General features: G+C 45.4%; 1 protein-coding gene across 2 annotated transcripts in view; it reads right to left on the bottom strand.

The window, feature by feature from the left end:
- LOC124721875 overlaps nucleotides 1-18,380 on the bottom strand; it is a 524,898-nt gene that overhangs the window by 46,528 nt on the left and 459,990 nt on the right. For both annotated transcript variants that reach the window (XM_047247017.1, XM_047247018.1), the window contains one exon: nucleotides 7,085-7,269. In XM_047247017.1, the coding sequence (XP_047102973.1) occupies nucleotides 7,085-7,269 (185 nt within the window). The remainder of the gene's footprint in view (nucleotides 1-7,084; nucleotides 7,270-18,380) is intronic.

The following is an 18,380-nucleotide window of genomic DNA, read 5'->3' as shown; positions in this document are numbered from 1 at the left end:
GCCGTCGTGGTGCCTTGAACGAGCTCTACTGGATCCATAGATAGCCACGTGAATGTTCCCCAGAGCATAATGGAGCCGCCGTCAGCTTGTCTCCGTCCCGCAGTACAGTATCAACGTGTTGTTTCCTTGGAAAACGACGGATTCGCGACCTCCCATCGTTATGATGAAAAAGGTATGGGATTCATCAGACCAAGCAAAGCTCTGCCACTGCGCCAGCATCCAATGCTGATGGTCACGTGCCCATTTCAGTCGTAGTTGCCGATATCGCGGTGTTGACATTGGCACACGCATGGGTCGTCGGCACCAGATGCCCATCATTAGGAGTGTTCGGTGCACTGTGTGTTCAAACTTGTACTCTGCTCAGCAGTAAAGTCTGATGTTAGTTCCGCCACAGTTTACCAGTCTGCCCAGGCTAGTATGCCCGAATGTGGAGTGGCCGCCCAACCCTACGACGTCTGGACGTGGTTTCACCTTGGTTTTGCGACTTGCTGAAGGGCACTCACCACGACACTCCTCCAACACCCGACAAGACGTGCAGTTTCCGAACTGCTCGTGCCGGTCCTCCGAGGCATCACAATCTGCCTTCGGCCAAACTTAGATAGATCGAGAGCCTTCCCCATTCTACGCACGGAGAGCACGCTCACTGATACTACATGCACCGTTTGTGTGTCTGACTAGCAGTTATTCCTCGCCAGGTGGCGCTGCTATCGCCTGGACTGGTTTATATCGATAGTAGGTCGGTGGTCTCAACGTTCCGGCTCATCATTGTACATCAATACACCCATTTTTATAATTGGTGTGGATGCCACCGTCACATACCTAGAAGCATTTTATTAGAATAACGTTTATCGGCCTTATTTGATCTTCACGAAGGTATCTATTGACTGGATTTTTTCGTTTGTTACGGCTACGGCGTAATGTGTCTCTGCAGAGCTCCCACTATATCGATTCGCCGTAATTGATTAGGTACACGTAGTTGAACGCTCTGCGCCACCTGATGGCCCCTCTGGCCGCATAAAGCATTTGTCAGCTGTCGCCGAGCGCTGCCTCGAGCGTAATCACAAAATGAAATACGACGAGACCAATACCGTGGGGCAAGCGCCAAGTTTATGGAACAATGTAATTATAGAGTCTATCGAAATAAAGATGTCGGAAAACCTAAGAAACGGTTACGGATATCAGAGCTGGGAAACGCAGAGAGAATAAGAGAGAATGTGCATTTCACTGAATAATAGCACTGGCTCCGAAATACAAATGAATAACAAATGGGCATCAAAGGACATGCCGGCTCCTGGAATACGAACTCGGCTATAAATAGCGACGTGATACCAACAGTACTTCAGTCTGGTCGGAATCCAAGTAGAGAGGAAGGGTAAATACACAGCAAGCTGAACCTCAAGAAGACGTCTCTGTCGGATGTCGATATATCGTGACACAAAAGTAGAATCATCAATTCAGCTGAGCAACTGAAAGTACACCATTAATCAATCACGCCGAGAAATCGCAAATAAATTAACAGAATTCCTCATATCTCAAGGCAAGGAACATTATAAAAATTCAGAAGTTTCATGTTGGGAAGCAACGGAGGGTACTAACGTAGGTGATATTCGTTTTCAAGAACGGTCGTAGAGCAGATGCACATAGTTATGGGCCTATATCGTTGACATCAGTCTGTTGTAGAGCTATGGAACATGTTTTTTTGTTCACGTATTATGGCGTTTTTGGAGACTCAACATGGATTCCGCAAACAGAGCTCTTGCGAAACTCAACTCTGTGTTTCTCCATGAGATCCACTGAACTGTGGACATCAGTGTTCAGGTTTATGCCGTGTTCCTAGGCACAAGGAACGCATTTGACCCCACCCTGCACTGCCGTTTAGTGAAAAATGCCAGCTTACCGAGTATCGAACCATATTTGTCACTAGATTCAAGACTAACTGGCAAAGAGAACTCAACACGTCGCATTTAACGGACCAAAACTGACAGATGTAAAGGTAATTTCTGGAGCACCCCAAGGAAGTGTGATATGATAGAACCGTTACCGTTTACCATATATGACTGTAGCGTTTCGAAAAGGGCCTGCAGAAGATTGATGAATGGTACAGGGACTGGTAGTCGACCCTGAAAGTAAATAAATGTAGCATATAGCGCATACACAGGAGAAAAATCCGCTACTATACAACTACATCATCGATGATGAAAAATTACTGGAAACAGTATCCATCGTAAAATATCTAGGAGTAACTATCTGGAGCGACCTTAAGTGGATTGGCCGCATAAAACAAATACACTCCTGGAAATGGAAAAAAGAACACATTGACACCGGTGTGTCAGACCCACCATACTTGCTCTGGACACTGCGAAAGGGCTGTACAAGCAATGATCACACGCACGGCACAGCGGACACACCAGGAACCGCGGTGTTGGCCGTCGAATGGCGCTAGCTGCGCAGCATTTGTGCACCGCCGCCGTCAGTGTCAGCCAGTTTGCCGTGGCATACGGAGCTCCAGCGCAGTCTTTAACACTGGTAGCATGCCGCGACAGCGTGGACGTGAACCGTATGTGCAGTTGACGGACTTTGAGCGAGGGCGTATAGTGGGCATGCGGGAGGCCGGGTGGACGTACCGCCGAATTGCTCAACACGTGGGGCGTGAGGTCTCCACAGTACATCGATGTTGTCGCCAGTGGTCGGCGGAAGGTGCACGTGCCCGTCGACCTGGGACCGGACCGCAGCGACGTACAGATGCACGCCAAGACCGTAGGATCCTACACAGTGCCGTAGGGGACCGCACCGCCACTTCCCAGCAAATTAGGGACACTGTTGCTCCTGGGGTATCGGCGAGGACCATTCGCAACCGTCTCCATGAAGCTGGGCTACGGTCCCGCACACCGTTAGGCCGTCTTCCGCTCACGCCCCAACATCGTGCAGCCCGCCTCCAGTGGTGTCGCGACAGGCGTGAATGGAGGGACGAATGGAGACGTGTCGTCTTCAGCGATGAGAGTCGCTTCTGCCTTGGTGCCAATGATGGTCGTATGCGTGTTTGGCGCCGTGCAGGTGAGCGCCACAATCAGGACTGCATACGACCGAGGCACACAGGGCCAACACCCGGCATCATGGTGTGGGGAGCGATCTCCTACACTGGCCGTACACCACTGGTGATCGTCGAGGGGACACTGAATAGTGCACGGTACATCCAAACCGTCATCGAACCCATCGTTCTACCATTCCTAGACCGGCAAGGGAACTTGCTGTTCCAACAGGACAATGCACGTCCGCATGTATCCCGTGCCACCCAACGTGCTCTAGAAGGTGTAAGTCAACTACCCTGGCCAGCAAGATCTCCGGATCTGTCCCCCATTGAGCATGTTTGGGACTGGATGAAGCGTCGTCTCACGCGGTCTGCACGTCCAGCACGAACGCTGGTCCAACTGAGGCGCCAGGTGGAAATGGCATGGCAAGCCGTTCCACAGGACTACATCCAGCATCTCTACGATCGTCTCCATGGGAGAATAGCAGCCTGCATTGCTGCGAAAGGTGGATATACACTGTACTAGTGCCGACATTGTGCATGCTCTGTTGCCTGTGTCTATGTGCCTGTGGTTCTGTCAGTGTGATCATGTGATGTATCTGACCCCAGGAATGTGTCAATAAAGTTTCCCCTTCCTGGGACAATGAATTCACGGTGTTCTTATTTCAATTTCCAGGAGTGTACACTGCGCAACACAATTAAAGGATCACTTTATCGAAACCCCATAATGTTGTCCCATTCCAACGCATAACTTCAAAATTTGGTTCAAAGGTGGCTACAACCTTCGTCTATAATGGTATAAAAGCGTGGCGCCCTGCGCCGTCACCCTCCGGCTCGACGACGCATCAAACAACAAAGTGTCGACACCTACGAAAAAAGACCAGAGCTCAGAAATTCTTGTGACGTGTCAAGTGGATTAATGATGCACATTGGCACCAAATGTCGCCAAAATTTGCCCAACACCATCGTGGATGTGCCATATGATGGGAAAGTCGTCAGAGTCTCTCTTACGTACATTCAACCTTTTCTTTTGACGCCTCTGCGATGGAGGTCAGAACAGTGACGACCGGCGATGAAATCACGCGGTGTTCATTTGGTTGGCTGAGGAAAACATTTCAGACAGACCGGCTCTCAGAATCGAAACGAAGAGGGTTCCAGGGTTGGCATAAAGTGCGTTAATGACACCACTCCCTTTCTTAGGAGTTTGATTTCTATACATTTCGCGGCAGAAAAGGCAGTCCACAGTACGATGAGCAAAAGGACGACGTTTTTGACGACAACAGGGGGGTTGGATACTGGAGCTCTGAAAACGCATAAGGAGGCTTTGTCACTGTGGATACATCTTGGGCTATTCAAACAGTCTCGACAAACATCACGGTCCTGTAACCCCACTGAACGAGATATGATCCATTTGGAGTGCAGTGTGACTGCAGTTTTTCGTTTGGGTACAGAGTAGTTCCACTGGAGACGTTTAAAACCATTCTAAGAAATGTTGAACGTGATCCAAAGCAGAAGCAGGAAAGGGTCCTTATGCTTTTTCAATGCTCCTGTTTCGCGCCCTCCTGCGGCGTGAGCACACAGGGGTGCGACGTTGACACATGCGAGAAGAAAAGGGCAAAGGGTCCCTCTAACACCCTGCAGTTGGGCAAAACCCTCTGAGAACCTGCTCACACTAACAGAGAATTTTAAAAATGTGCCTTTACAGAGAAAACCTACGAAATAGCTCAAAGTGCGTGCAGGTAGGAAATCATTTGACACTCCTCTGAGGCCAGTTGACTGCCTGCAGGCGCCTAGTAGTTCAAAAATGGCTCTGAGCACTATGGGACTTAACTTCTGAGGTCATCAGTCCCCTAGAACTTAGAACTACTTAAACCTAATTAACCTAAGGACATCACACACATCCATGCCCGAGGCAGGATTCGAACCTGCGACCGTAGCGGTCGCGCGGTTCCAGACTGTAGCGCCTAGAACCGCTCGGCCACATCGGTCGGCCGCCTAGTAGTATTTCGCAGGTTTCTTCTGAAAAGGCACATTTGTAATATACTAAATAAATGTAGGCGGTTGCCACTGTGTGTTTTGCTGGATTGGGGATCTTAGAGGGACACTTTTCCATTTTATTCATGGATGTGTCAACGTCACATCCCTCCACGATCACGCCACAGGAGGGTTTGAACGTGGAGCACCGAAAAAGCATAAGGAGCATTTGCTGCTTCGGATCACGTTCAGATTTCGTCTAATGGTTTTGAATGGGCCCTAATGGAGCCACCTCGTACACCAGGGCAAAACTTGCTGTCGCATTGCACTCCAAAGGGTTCAGATCATATTCAGTGCCGTTACAGACTATTAATGTTTGTTGAGAAGGGATGAATGGCCCAAGAGGTGTCCATAGTGCCAAAGGTTGTAGACAACATCGTAATTTTGCTCATCGCTCTGCGAACAATTGTTTTCGATCGCGAAATGTGTGGAAACCAACGTCCTGAGGAAACGGGTGGTTTCATTGCCGCCCTTTATGTCACCACGCTGAGCACTTTGCTTTCGATTCCCAGCGGCGGTGTGTCTGAAATGTTATCTTCGGCCAACCATAGAAATTCCTAGGAAGAGTGTTAAGCAAATGTAACAGATCCAGGAAAGAAGTGGCTTCTGAAACACTTGTTCGAACGATTCGTGAGTATTCTCATCGCACTGGAGCCCTTACCATGTAGGCCTAGTACTAGTACATCTACATCTACATCTACATCCATACTCCGCAAGCCACCTGACGGTGTGTGGCGGAGGGTACCTTGAGTACCTCTATCGGTTCTCCATTCTATTCCAGTCTCGTATTGTTCGTGGAAAGAAGGATTGTCGGTACGCCTCTGTGTGGGCTCTAATCTCACTGATTTTATCCTCATGGTCTCTTCGCGAGATATACGTAAGAGGGAGCAATATACTGGTTGACTCCTTGCTCTCGCTTTGCACTCCAAAGGGTTCAGATCACATTCAGTGCGGTTAAAGCCCATTCATGTTTGTTGAGAAGGGCTGAATGGCCCATGAGGTGTCCATAGTGCCAAAGGTTGTAGACAACAAGAGATAGGGAAGATACAACGTAGAGCAATGTATTTCGTCAGAGGGTCGTTTAGTCGACGCAAGAGCGTTACAGAGATGCTCAACAGACTCCAGTGGCTGATGGTACAAAAGATGCTTTGTGCATTACAGTGTGGTTTACTACTGAAATTCCGAGAGACTATGTTCTGGAAAAAGTCGGACAACATGTTTTCTCCTCCGACTTAGGTCTCGGGAAATGACAACAATGAGATCACTCGAGAAGTTAGAGGTAATACAGAGGTATCCCGACAATCATTCTACCCATGCGCCATTCGCAAATGGAACAGGGTAGGGATGGGGGGACAGATAGTGGTAACAGAAGTACGCCCCACAAATAACAGCAGGCGGCTTGAGGAATACTGATTTACATGTAAACGTCATATACAAAAATGGTTCAAATGGCTCTGAGCGCTATGGCAGTTAACATCGGAGGTCATCAGTCCCCTAGAACTTAGAATTACTTAAACCTAACTGACCTAAGGACATCAAACATCCTTTTCCGAGGCAGGATTCGAACCTGAGACCGTAGCAGCAGCGCGGTCCCGGACTGAAGCGCCTAGAACTGCTCGGCCACAACGGCCGGCAAACGTCTTATAGAAAATGGTACAGTTGTAAATAATGAAATATATTAGCGGTAAGTAGCTTTCATAGACGTATCGTTTCATTTTGTTTTGGACTGGCACTGTATTGGGGGATTTATTACCATCTCTTAGTCTTCTGGTAACTTTGCATTCAGTGACATAGGCCTATGAAGTTTTCACGAAACACGAAAGAGTTATTGAATTTAAGCATGTCTTTATGAAAGATACCTTGTCACACAACACACATCTAGTAACTGTGACGTTGTACTGTAATTTACAAATAAGAACACAGATCAATGTATATAGTCGAGTTCTAGAGGCATGTCATACTAAAAAAGCATTCTGAAAACATCCTGACTAAAGAAAATTACTGTTTTGTGAGTATACTTACGTATGTAGTTGTGTTCAATTGGGGGATCTTTGTTTATGGGGTACTGAGGCTGGCAAACTGGATCTCTGGAGTTCCAGGCAAACAGCCAGTTATCTTCTTCGTGAACGAAGTCAATCCCGGGACGAAGGTCTCTTTGTTCAATGTCACTCAGAAGACAATTAGCAGGACGTCCACCACGCGTCATCCTAAATGAATACAAAATACGTGCTGTAGTATATAACACTTAGATTACACACCAATGTAATGAAAGGATTATATTCTAAAAAAATATTTAATGTCAAAACTGACACAGCAAAATTAAGGTAAATAAAGCGAGTAAATTTCATTAATGCTATGTATTTGTTCTTGAGTTTGAAACAATTCTGTTATCACACATTTCTTTTTAGTCATATATGGCTTATTTTCATTATGTTCCTTCTGCGTTCTGTTATGTTCTTTTTGTCTTGGCTGCAGAGTAAGAAACATTATCTTATTTTTCACTACAGCTATACGTTACCATTCATCTATGAAGTCTGTCCTTGTGTCGGCCTCTGACCCAATCGTCAGAAAAAAATGAGTACCAAAGCCGGAATGAAACACTGACCTATGTTTTTCGCGGTCATACTTTACCTACGGGATTATTAGAACAGGCCTCACGGCCTAATTTACCTCTGTGTATTTCTCCACTCATCGTCTGACACGTTTCTGTGAGAAGTAACATTTCAGTTCAGTCGAAATCTTCGACAGAGCAAATTTATTTACGTGGTTGAACGAGCGATTAAATTTTGACCGTATCATGAATTTTTGTGGAATAAAGATGTTCACCCGATCAAATTTTTTATATCATAATATAAATATATTTTATATCATGAATAGCCCAGAAACATAGATTGTGGGAAATGCTCCATAATTTCATTGAAAACTGTTTTCTTTGTCTTTTATCTAAGGTTTCCCAAGGTACTTCCCGTACTTGTGACCATTGGCAGTCTACTTTTGCTGGTATTAGGACCGAATTTCTGCATCAGAGTAGTAAGAGTTCTTCATTTTATTGGGTGCAGATTTTTCTTTGCAGTGAAGAATACAATTACAGATGACAGCTGTGTGCACATCTCTTCTCCACCCAGAATTCGCTGTTCGCGAGCAAAGATATAAGTTTGAGTACCGTGACAGAGGTTTCATCCATCACGAATGTTCAAAACATTTTATTTCAGTGCGAAACATTGCAGGGCGAATGGATGATTTACATATATAAATAATACTTCGAAAGCATTGAGTGAAATATATAGCCAGTAGAGAAATAACAAGCGCAATGATTTATTGTGACAGTTTGCGCTTTGAAAATTTTATATCACATCAGTAAAACATATCCAAGTAATCCGGCACTTAAACTACTTGGAAGAAACGACTGCAGAATCCCCGTCCGGTTATTCTGATTTATCTTCTTACGCTTTACCTAAATCACTCCAAGTAAATACTAGGACAGTTTCGTTACGTAGACCATGGGCAATTCCTCTCCCTTCTTTTTCTAACGGAGTTTGATATTAACAAGACCGTTAAACTGTCTTCCTTCTCTTCACATCTGTAAATTGTTGCTTGGCGAATGCGCTGTTACTGATTCCTGTGATTTAACACCAGTTATGAGACTTTCCGCCTATAGCGCGCAATGCATTACAATGTATATTGAAGGCTACCTGCCAGACCCAGCACCATGAAATTTTTTCTCTCCAGTGGAGAACACACAGAAATGAACTCTGACATGGATACTAACTGTAAGCACACCTTTTACCTATCACAGAATTTTGTTATTCACGAGCAAGGATTTGGGTTTGCATCCCGGTGACCAGTTGTGATCGATCGAGAAGGTTTCTGCAATTCGCTACAAATTTATCATTAACTTCGAAACCCACTGTAGCTCAATAGTCAGCGAAAATATTTGAATGATGCGCTGCAGAGCTTTAAATTCGTGATTTTCGGGTCTATATCTTGAGCGTATAGTTTTAAGGGTCACTACAAGTTTAAGCACTCGTTGTTCTTTGCACCAACAAAACGGCCACTATTCTATTTCCCACAAACGAGGATATCTGGACTGTTATAGGTGCGAATTGGTTCGATTACCATAGTTACAGGACAACGTTTCGTTGTCAGTAATTGTTATCCACGTAACGAGATGTGCCTCATTTAGTTTTGTTTTTTTTTTTTTTTTTTTTTTTTTTGAGGATTTCGTATCGTCGAAACCGATATTTCAGATGTTTTCTCCGAACTCTAAGTCTGTTGATGGTGTACATACTCCCGAGGTTTCACCTGTTAGGAGGTATGACACCATTTTCGTATTATTCCACCACTATAAAATTTTCTTCATTGGCCGACCGCGAAACATCCTCGAGACTGAGATGTCCTAAAACTCTCCGAAAGATCTGAATGTGGCAGAGCCATGTGTCAGTCATCTCCAAACATTGAAAACATTTCTTTAAGTATCGGTAGACAGACAACCTGTGTGAAAAGAAATATACTCTAAACCTAGCTCGCATCTACGACAACACGGATAGTGTGGGATCCATCTCTTGGCTGCAGATCTAATTATTCACGGACGCAAGTCACACCTTTCCACTTTGAGACCCATTTTGAAAAACTTTACTGGCACTCTTTTCAGTCAAACTCATTTTCACAGATAGTTTCTGTGTAATTACTTTCCTCTCCCACCCTCTCCTCCCCACCCTCCTTTTTCGACCTCAGAAGTGCGTGTCAAACAAATCTATATTCAAAATATAAGTAAGTATTATCACATATTTATCAGTTTCGTTGTAAAAGCTATATTTTACCTTTCTTCTTTTTTTAAAAAAATGTAGGTGTAGTAATATAAGACGGCAACACTGATAAAATGATTATCATGAAGCATCTCAAAGTTGTGAACTTTGCTTTTCTACCTATAAAAAAAGTCATACGTAAATGTTGTGTTACAGGCGGATAACTAAGTACAGCAAATATTTCAAGCAATATGTACAGGCCTTGGAAGAGGGAATTAAGATTTAATGCATAAACGATATCAGATAATGGGCTCATACAACGAGGTGTAGGAAGGAATCATTTGTGCCTTTATTGGAGAACCATTCCGGCATGCGAGTCAAGTGACGCAAGGAAATCACGGATAGTACGAGAAAGAAGATTTGCACCAGCCCCTCCTTGGTCTGTGAGAATACAGGTGCATGTTACCTTTTCATCTCCTGACCGTCAAATCTTCTCTGCTTATGCAGGGTCGAAAAATAATTGTTAACATCGGTACAGATATCCGAAACTTTTCTACAATACGTGATCATCTCACGATCGCGCGAAGAAAATATTTTGTAAAAAAGAGTGATGCCCTGCGACGTTACCCTCAGGCCCGGCGACGCTTTAGTAAACAAAGTGTCGACACGTGCGAAAAAGAAGACCAGCGCTCAGACGTTAACGTGAGATGTAAGGTTTTTTATTTATTTTATTTACACGTCAAGTTCCGTAGGAACAAGTTGAGGAGCAAATCTCCAAGGTCATGGAACGTGTCAGTACATGAAATTACAACATAAAAGTAATAACAGATAAAAATAAATGTTTATGAACCCGAAAAATGTCAGTCCGTAAGTTTAAATAAAAGCAATCAACAATACAATAAGAATCAGCTTAATTTTTCAAGGAACTCTTTGACAGAGTAGAAACTCTTCAGTTTCGATTTGAAAGCGCGTGGATTACTGCTAAGATTTTTGAATTCGAGTGGTAGCCAGAGCTCAGAAGTTCATGTGAGGTGTAAGGTGGGTTAATGATGTCACATCGGCACCAATCTTCACCAAAATGCTGAACAATACCACCTGGACGTGTCAGAGGATGTGTAGGCCGTCTTACCCACAATTCTCCCCTTATTTTGACGTCTCCGCAATCGAGGTTAAAACCGCGACGCTGAGCGTTGAAATTAAGCATTTTTCTTACCCGTGAAAAGATTTCACACACACCGCAGCTGGGAGTCGACATGAGACCTGGCATAAAGGGAGACAACGAAAACATCCTTCCCTTGAGGCGCTACACACATTATGCGATCGAAGACGACAGTTCGCCGTGTGATGAACAACAGGGCGACGTTCTTGACAATCTTTGACGCTGCTAGTACACCAAGGACACTTCAACTTTTATCTAAAGACATTGTGGGCCAGCAACACCAGTGAATGTGATCGCACTGCGAGGGCAATTTTTGCTCTGGTGTACGGAGCAGAACGACACGAGACGCTTCAAAACCATTCGACGAAATTTGAGCGTGATCCGAAGCATCAAAGGGTGCCTGTTTCGCGCCTTTCTGTGGCGTGATCACGGAGGGATGCGACAAGTATGAATAAAACGGCAAAGGGTCCGTCGAAGACTCTCACCCCCCTAGTTCGGCAGTTCTGTCAGTGTGATTCACCCACGTTTGTGCAGCACTTTAAAAATGTACCTGTACAGAGAAAACGTGTGACGCAGCTAGGCAACCACTTGACACGTCCAGAATGAGATTTTCACTCTGCAGCGGAGTGTACGCTGATATGAAACTTCGTGGCAGATTAAAACTGTGTGCCCGACCGAGACTCGAACTCGGGACCTTTGCCTTCCGCGGGCAAGTGGTCTGGAAACATCCCCCAGGCTGTGGCTAAGCCATGTCTCCGCAATATCCTTTCTTTCAGGAGTGCTAGTTCTGCTAGGTTCGCAGGAGAGCTTCTGTAAAGTTTGGAAGGTAGGAGACGAGGTACTGGCAGAAGTAAGGCTGTGAGTACCGGGCGTGAGTCGTGCTTCGGTAGCTCAGATGGTAGAGCACTTGCCCGCGAAAAGCAAAGGTCCCGAGTTCGAGTCTCGGTCGGGCACACAGTTTTAATCTGCCAGGAAGTTTCACTTGACACGTCTCCGCTCCGGCATGCCTAATAACAGGTGGCCAGAACTCTCAGCGATTTTTTTTGTGCAGATACATTTTTACAGTGATCAACAAACGAAGGCGGGTGTAACTGACAGCACTGCCTAACTGGTGGGCCTTAGAGGAACGCTTTGCTGTTTTATTCACGCATGTGTCAATGTGGCACCCCTCCGTGATCACGCCACAGGAGGGTTGAAAAAAATAACCACCCTTTGATACTTCGGATCGCGCTCCAATTTCGTCGAATGGTTTTAAACGGTTGTGGTTCCACACTGTACACCAGAGCAGAAATTGCGGTCGCACTGCACTGGAAATGGGTACTATCAGGTTCAGTGTAGTTACTAGCCGACGATCTCCTTAGAGAAGGACTGAAGCGTCCGTGGGGCGTTAGCGATGTCAAAGATTATGAGGAACGTCGTACTACTTCTCGCCGCACTGTTAACTGTCGTTTTCTATCGCAAAATGTGTGGAATCAACGCCTCAAGGGAAGGGGCACTGGCGCTCTTTATGCCAACCCCGAAGGCATTTTCATGTAGATTCCTAGCGGCGGTGTGTCTGAAATGTTTTCCTCGGTCACTTGTAAGAGAAACGCGTTATCTCAACGCTGAGCGTCGCTCTTCAAACCTCGATCGCGGAGGCGTCAAAACAAGGGGTGAAATGTGGGTAAGAGGGACTGTGACGATCTTGTAATCCTCTGACACGTCCACGAAGGTGTTGCGCAGAATTGTGGTGAAATTTGGTGCCAGTGTGATATCATTAACCAATATTGCTCCTCTTATGGGCTTCTGAGATCAAGCCTTTTTTTTCGTATGTGTCGACACATCGCTGTCTGAAGCGTCACGAGGGGACGTCGCAGGACGCCATGCTTTTGCATCATTACAGACAAAGGTTGTAGGTATTCAAACTTACACGTCGCAGTGGGGAAATAATTACGAGGTTTCGAAGAAGTGATCATATAACTCTGTTATGAAATATATTGCTTATGCTCTTGAGAGGCTGTAGGCTGTAGGCACTCTACGTCGTGGCCATGCAATGTATGTTGTCTATAAATCAGTCATCTTGTCAACGTGGAAAGTGGTAGGCCGACCAAGTTAAAGTCCCTGATTCGCTTCTAAAAAAGCTTTCTCCGCTTAGAGACACACATTATTAAGATTTTGTTGGTGAAAAGCACCCTATAAATTTGCTAGAGTAGGTTGTATGCATACCTGAATAACGGACCCTGCAGATTTGGCAAAATTTAGTTGTCCAGTGCCGGCGAAAGCTGAAGCACATGTAGTGTCGTCGGGAAGCGTCAGCGAACATTTTGTCTCTAACAAAAGTGATTCTGCATCGATAAACGATTTTATACAAAGACTTTGAAATACCGTGTGTCTATTAGGTGCCAACAACGTGGTTCTCTGTCGATACGGGTATGAAGTCTAAAATGCTCTAGTATTAATTGCCGAACTGACTGGGAAGAATATCACAGAGTTACAAAAGTATCAAGGTAGTTTTCTTGCTCTCACACCAGAGAGAAGCGATCTTACGAAACCACACACACGCAACTTATCCTTGGATAACAGTATTCAGCGAAAGCGTCCATGTTACTGCAGCATGGTTTTCTAATGTCATCAACACACCATCCATAGGTCGTCTTTTCGGCCTTTTCCAATGTCTTGGCTTACGATACATTAATTCTGTTATTCACATTCCACCAATTTGCCTGGTTACAAGATCCACTCGCTCCGTCTAATTTTTCAATATTCTCATAATTACGTGCTCCACTCCAATCGCGTTCCGGATCCATTTTTTTGTTTTTCTGTGTCTCACACTAATCCCCAGCAAGCTTCTCTCCATTCATTGTTCGCTGCGTAACACTAAGATCTTGGATGGTTTTCACTTTAGCCACGAATATCCCACTGTCTTAAGTCAAAACTGTTAACATGCAAGTACACTCCCTGAGAAAAATGTGATGTCCCAAGAAGACATATTCGGACGTTAATGAATCTTCGTACATATACACAACGCAGCCTGATATGTGAATGATAAGAGTTGCAATTATCCATGACAGGTGTAACGGCCACCAGGGTGTACTAGTGTTATTCGTATGTAGTGTTGTTAGCAGGCCTGGTCCTGTATGTACACTGAACAGCCGGTATGCCCAGGTTTGGCACGGATAACAGCGGTGAGGCGTCGTGATACGGAAGCAATGAGGCTTTGGAAGGTCGTTGGAGGGAACTGGTGCCACATCTGCACAGACAAGTGCAATTCCCGTAAACTCTGGTGATCTCTGACGCCACGGTCAATCCCATGCCAGATGTGATCGATCGGTTACAGATCTGGCGATTTGGGAGCCAAAACATCAATTGAAACTCGCCACTGTGTTCCTCGAACAACTCTAACACACTCCTGGCCTTGTGATATGGTGCATTATCTCGTTTAAACTGCCACTGGCGTCGGGAAGCATGATCGTCGTGAAGGGATATACGTTGTCTGCAAACAGTGCACGATCCTCCTTGGCCGTCACGGTCCCTTGCAGGAGCTCCACTGGACCCATGGATGCCTACGTGAATGTCCCCCAGAGCGTAAAGGAGCCGCCACTAGCTTGTTTCCGTTCCGCAGGACAGTTTCAAATGGTTCAAATGGCTCTGAGCACTATGGGACTTAACTTCTGAGGTCATCAGTCCCCTAGAACTTACAACTACTTAAACCTAACTAACCTAAGGACATCACACACATCCATGTCCGAGGCAGGATTCGAACCTGCGACCGTAGCGGTCGCGCGGTTCCAGACTGTAGCGCCTAGAACCGCTCGGCCACCCCGGCCGGCCGCAGGACAGACTTCAAGCAGCTGTTTCCTTGGGAGATGACCGATCACGCCCTCCCATTGGCATGATGAAGAAGGTATCGCGATTCATCAGACCATGCAACGCTCTGGCGCTGAGACAATGTCCAGCGCCGACAGTCACGTGCCCATTTCAGTCGTAGTTGCCGATGTGGTGTTAAGATGGGCATATGCATGGGTCGTCGACTGCGGAGGCCCATCGTTAAGAGTGTTCGGTGCCTTGTGTGTTCAGGCATACTTGTGTTCTGGCCAGCATTAAAGTGACGTTAGTTCGCCGCCTATCCTGTTTTACCAGTATGCACAACGACGTCCGACATCTGTAATGAAGGATGGCCGCCTAACCCCACGGCGTCTGGACGTGGTTTCACTTTGGTTTCGCCACAGCACTCCTCGAACACCTGACAAGTCGGGCAGTTTCCGAAATGCCAGTACCGAGTCTTCGGGCCGTCACAATCTGTCCTCGGTCAAACTCAGATAGATCGCAAGCCTTCTCCATTCTACACACGGACAGTACATCCACTGGTACTAAATGCACCGTGCGTGTATCTGACTGGCTAGCAGGCATTCCTCGCCAGGTGACGGTGCTATCTCCGCGACGGATTTATACCGATAGTAGGTCTGTGGTAATAATGTTCTGGCTCATTAGTGTGAGAGGCGTAAACAGCGACAATTGCTGAGTGATCACTGGGAAGGAAACGTAGACGGCACAGTTTCGTGTGAGATAGCATTATCAGCATCTGACGGAGTTTGAAAGGGGCCTCGTTGCGAGTCTCCGTTTGGTCAGCTAGTCGAATGATGCAATATCCACACTTGTGGGACATTTTGGTATGACAGTGTTTCGATCCAAAACTCCATACGATTGTGTGAGCAGGCATACTTGTAGTCAATGTTCTGTTCGATCACGTCTGACCACCGAAAAGGAGGCTCGCCTTATTGTGCACCAAGCACATCTAAACTCCTCCACATCAACACCTGCCGTCCGATAAGAAATAATCGACTGCCTGCAGCATTCTGTGACATCCCTTACCATTGGTGTGAGGCTAATACCTGCTGAATTAGGAAGTTACCATCCTACGCATAGCACAAACGGCTGCGTTTAGAGTGTTGCCATGATTGGGAAGTATGGACTGCGGATGAATGGAGTCGCGTTGCGTTCAGCGATGAATCCGGTTGCCAATACCCTGGATGGCCATCGCCGGCGAATAAGACCTCAATCTGGGGAGAGGCCACATTCTTCCAATGCTTTGGAGAGTCACAGCGGTTTTACTCCTGTCGTGGGGAACCATCTGGTATGACTTCAAGTCACGACTCGTAGTGATTGAGGGTTCTCTGGCGGCACAACGATGCGTCGCGGGCACCCTGCGTCCTCGTACATTACCTGTCACGTAACAGTATTTTGGCGCAATTTTTCAACAGAACAATACTCATTGACACACGGCACGTGTATCTACAAACCTATGTGTGATGTTGAGGTACTCCCGTGGCCAGTAAGATACTCACATCTGTCCCTGACGGAAGACACGTGGGAACAGCTCGGACGAAATTCCATCCCAGGATATCAAGGAGCAGTTTCAATACTCGTGGGCCATCTTGCATTAGGAGGCACCCTTCCGAACCGAATCAGTGCATATATCCCGGTAAGAGAGGGTGCAACATCATACTGATAAATAGGATGATACTGCCAAGTCCTTTGTAAATTTGATTGATTTTGTAATCACTGAAATGCGTAACATCACATACCCTCTCAACTCGTTAACTTTCATTTCGTTTCCACCTTTCCATCTGGGTGCTTCTCTTTTCTGTCAAGCATTCTGTTATGAACTTCCCGTTTAAAATACGTTAAACTTAATTATGAATACAGTAGTTTTTCAGAAGAGCTCCAGGCCACTGTTTGCTCTTCTGGTTACTTCCTTTTCCATTCATCGAGTGTTGCCTTCAACCGTCGTAGCTATTAATAGTCCACCCGATGAAGTTTCGGAAGTGGTCTTACAAGTAAATTTTCCTCGAGACATTTAAGTCTCATATTTATCTACGATAATGATGGAACCTGAATAAAACGACCATGACTTCAAATATTGGAGTGCTATTCCAGTGTGCAGATAACGAAGAAATTGAAGAAATGTATGACGAAATAAAAGAAATTATTCAGATCGTGAAGGGAGACGAAAATTTAATAGTCATGGGTGACTGGAATTCGAGTGTAGGAAAAGGGAGAGAAGGAAACGTAGTAGGTGAATATGGATTGGGGCTAAGAAATGAAAGAGGAAGCCGCCTGGTAGAATTTTGCACAGAACACAACATAATCATAGCTAACACTTGGTTTAAGAATCGTGAAAGAAGGTTGTATACATGGGAGAACCCTGGAGATACTAAAAGGTATAAGATAGATTATATAATGGTAAGACAGAGATTTAGGAACCACGTTTTAAATTGTAAGACATTTCCAGGGGCAGATGTGGACTCTGACCACAATCTATTGGTTATGACCTGTAGATTAAAACCGAAGAAACTGCAAAAAGGTGGGAATTTAAGGGGATGGGACTTGGATAAACTGAAAGAACCAGAGGTTTTACAGAGTTTCAGGGAGAGCATAAGGGAACAATTGACAGGAATGGGGGACAGAAATACAGTAGAAGAAGAATGGGTAGCTTTGAGGGATGAAGTAGCGAAGGCAGCAGAGGATCAAGTAGGTAAAAAGACGAGGGCTAGTAGAAATCCTTGGGTAACAAAAGAAATATTGAATTTAATTGATGAAAGGAGAAAATATAAAAATGCAGTAAATAAAGCAGGCAAAAAGGAATACAAACGTCTCAAAAATGAGATCGACAGGAAGTGCAAAATGGCTAAGCATGGATGGCTAGAGGACAAGTGTAAGGATGTAGAGGCTTATCTCACTAGGGGTAAGATAGTTACTGCCTACAGGAAAATGAAAGAGACCTTTGGAGAAAAGAGAACCACTTGTATGAACATCAAGAGCTCAGATGGAAACCCAGTTCTAAGCAAAGAAGGGAAAGCAGAAAGGTGGAAGGAGTATATAGAGGGTCTATACAAGGGCGATGTACTTGAGGGCAGTATTATGAAAATGGGAGAGAATGTAGATGAAGATGAAATGGGAGATATGAAACTGCGTGAAGAGTTTGACAGAGCACTGAAAGACCTGAGTCGGAACAAGGCCCCCGGAGTAGACAACATTCCACTGGAACTACTGACGGCCTTGGGAGCGCCAGTCCTGTCAAAACTCTACCATCTGGTGAGCAAGATGTATGAAACAGGCGAAATACCCTCAGACTTCAAGAAGAATATAATAATTCCAATCCCAAAGAAAGCAGGTGTTGACAGATGTGAAAATTACCGAACAATCAGTTTAATAAGCCACAGCTGCAAAATACTAACACGAATTCTTTACAGACGAATGGAAAAACTAGTAAAAGCCGACCTCGGGGAAGATCAGTTTGGATTCCATAGAAACACTGGAACACGTGAGGCAATACTGACCTTACGACTTATCTTAGAAGAAAGATTAACGAAAGGCAAACCTACGTTTATAGCATTTGTAGACTTAGAGAAAGCTTTTGACAATGTTGACTGGA

This window comes from Schistocerca piceifrons, chromosome X (genome assembly GCF_021461385.2).
Source record: "Schistocerca piceifrons isolate TAMUIC-IGC-003096 chromosome X, iqSchPice1.1, whole genome shotgun sequence".
NCBI classification, from domain to species: domain Eukaryota; kingdom Metazoa; phylum Arthropoda; class Insecta; order Orthoptera; family Acrididae; genus Schistocerca; species Schistocerca piceifrons.
The sequence above is the reverse complement of the archived record's forward strand: the minus strand, read 5'-3'. Positions and strand labels throughout refer to the sequence as shown.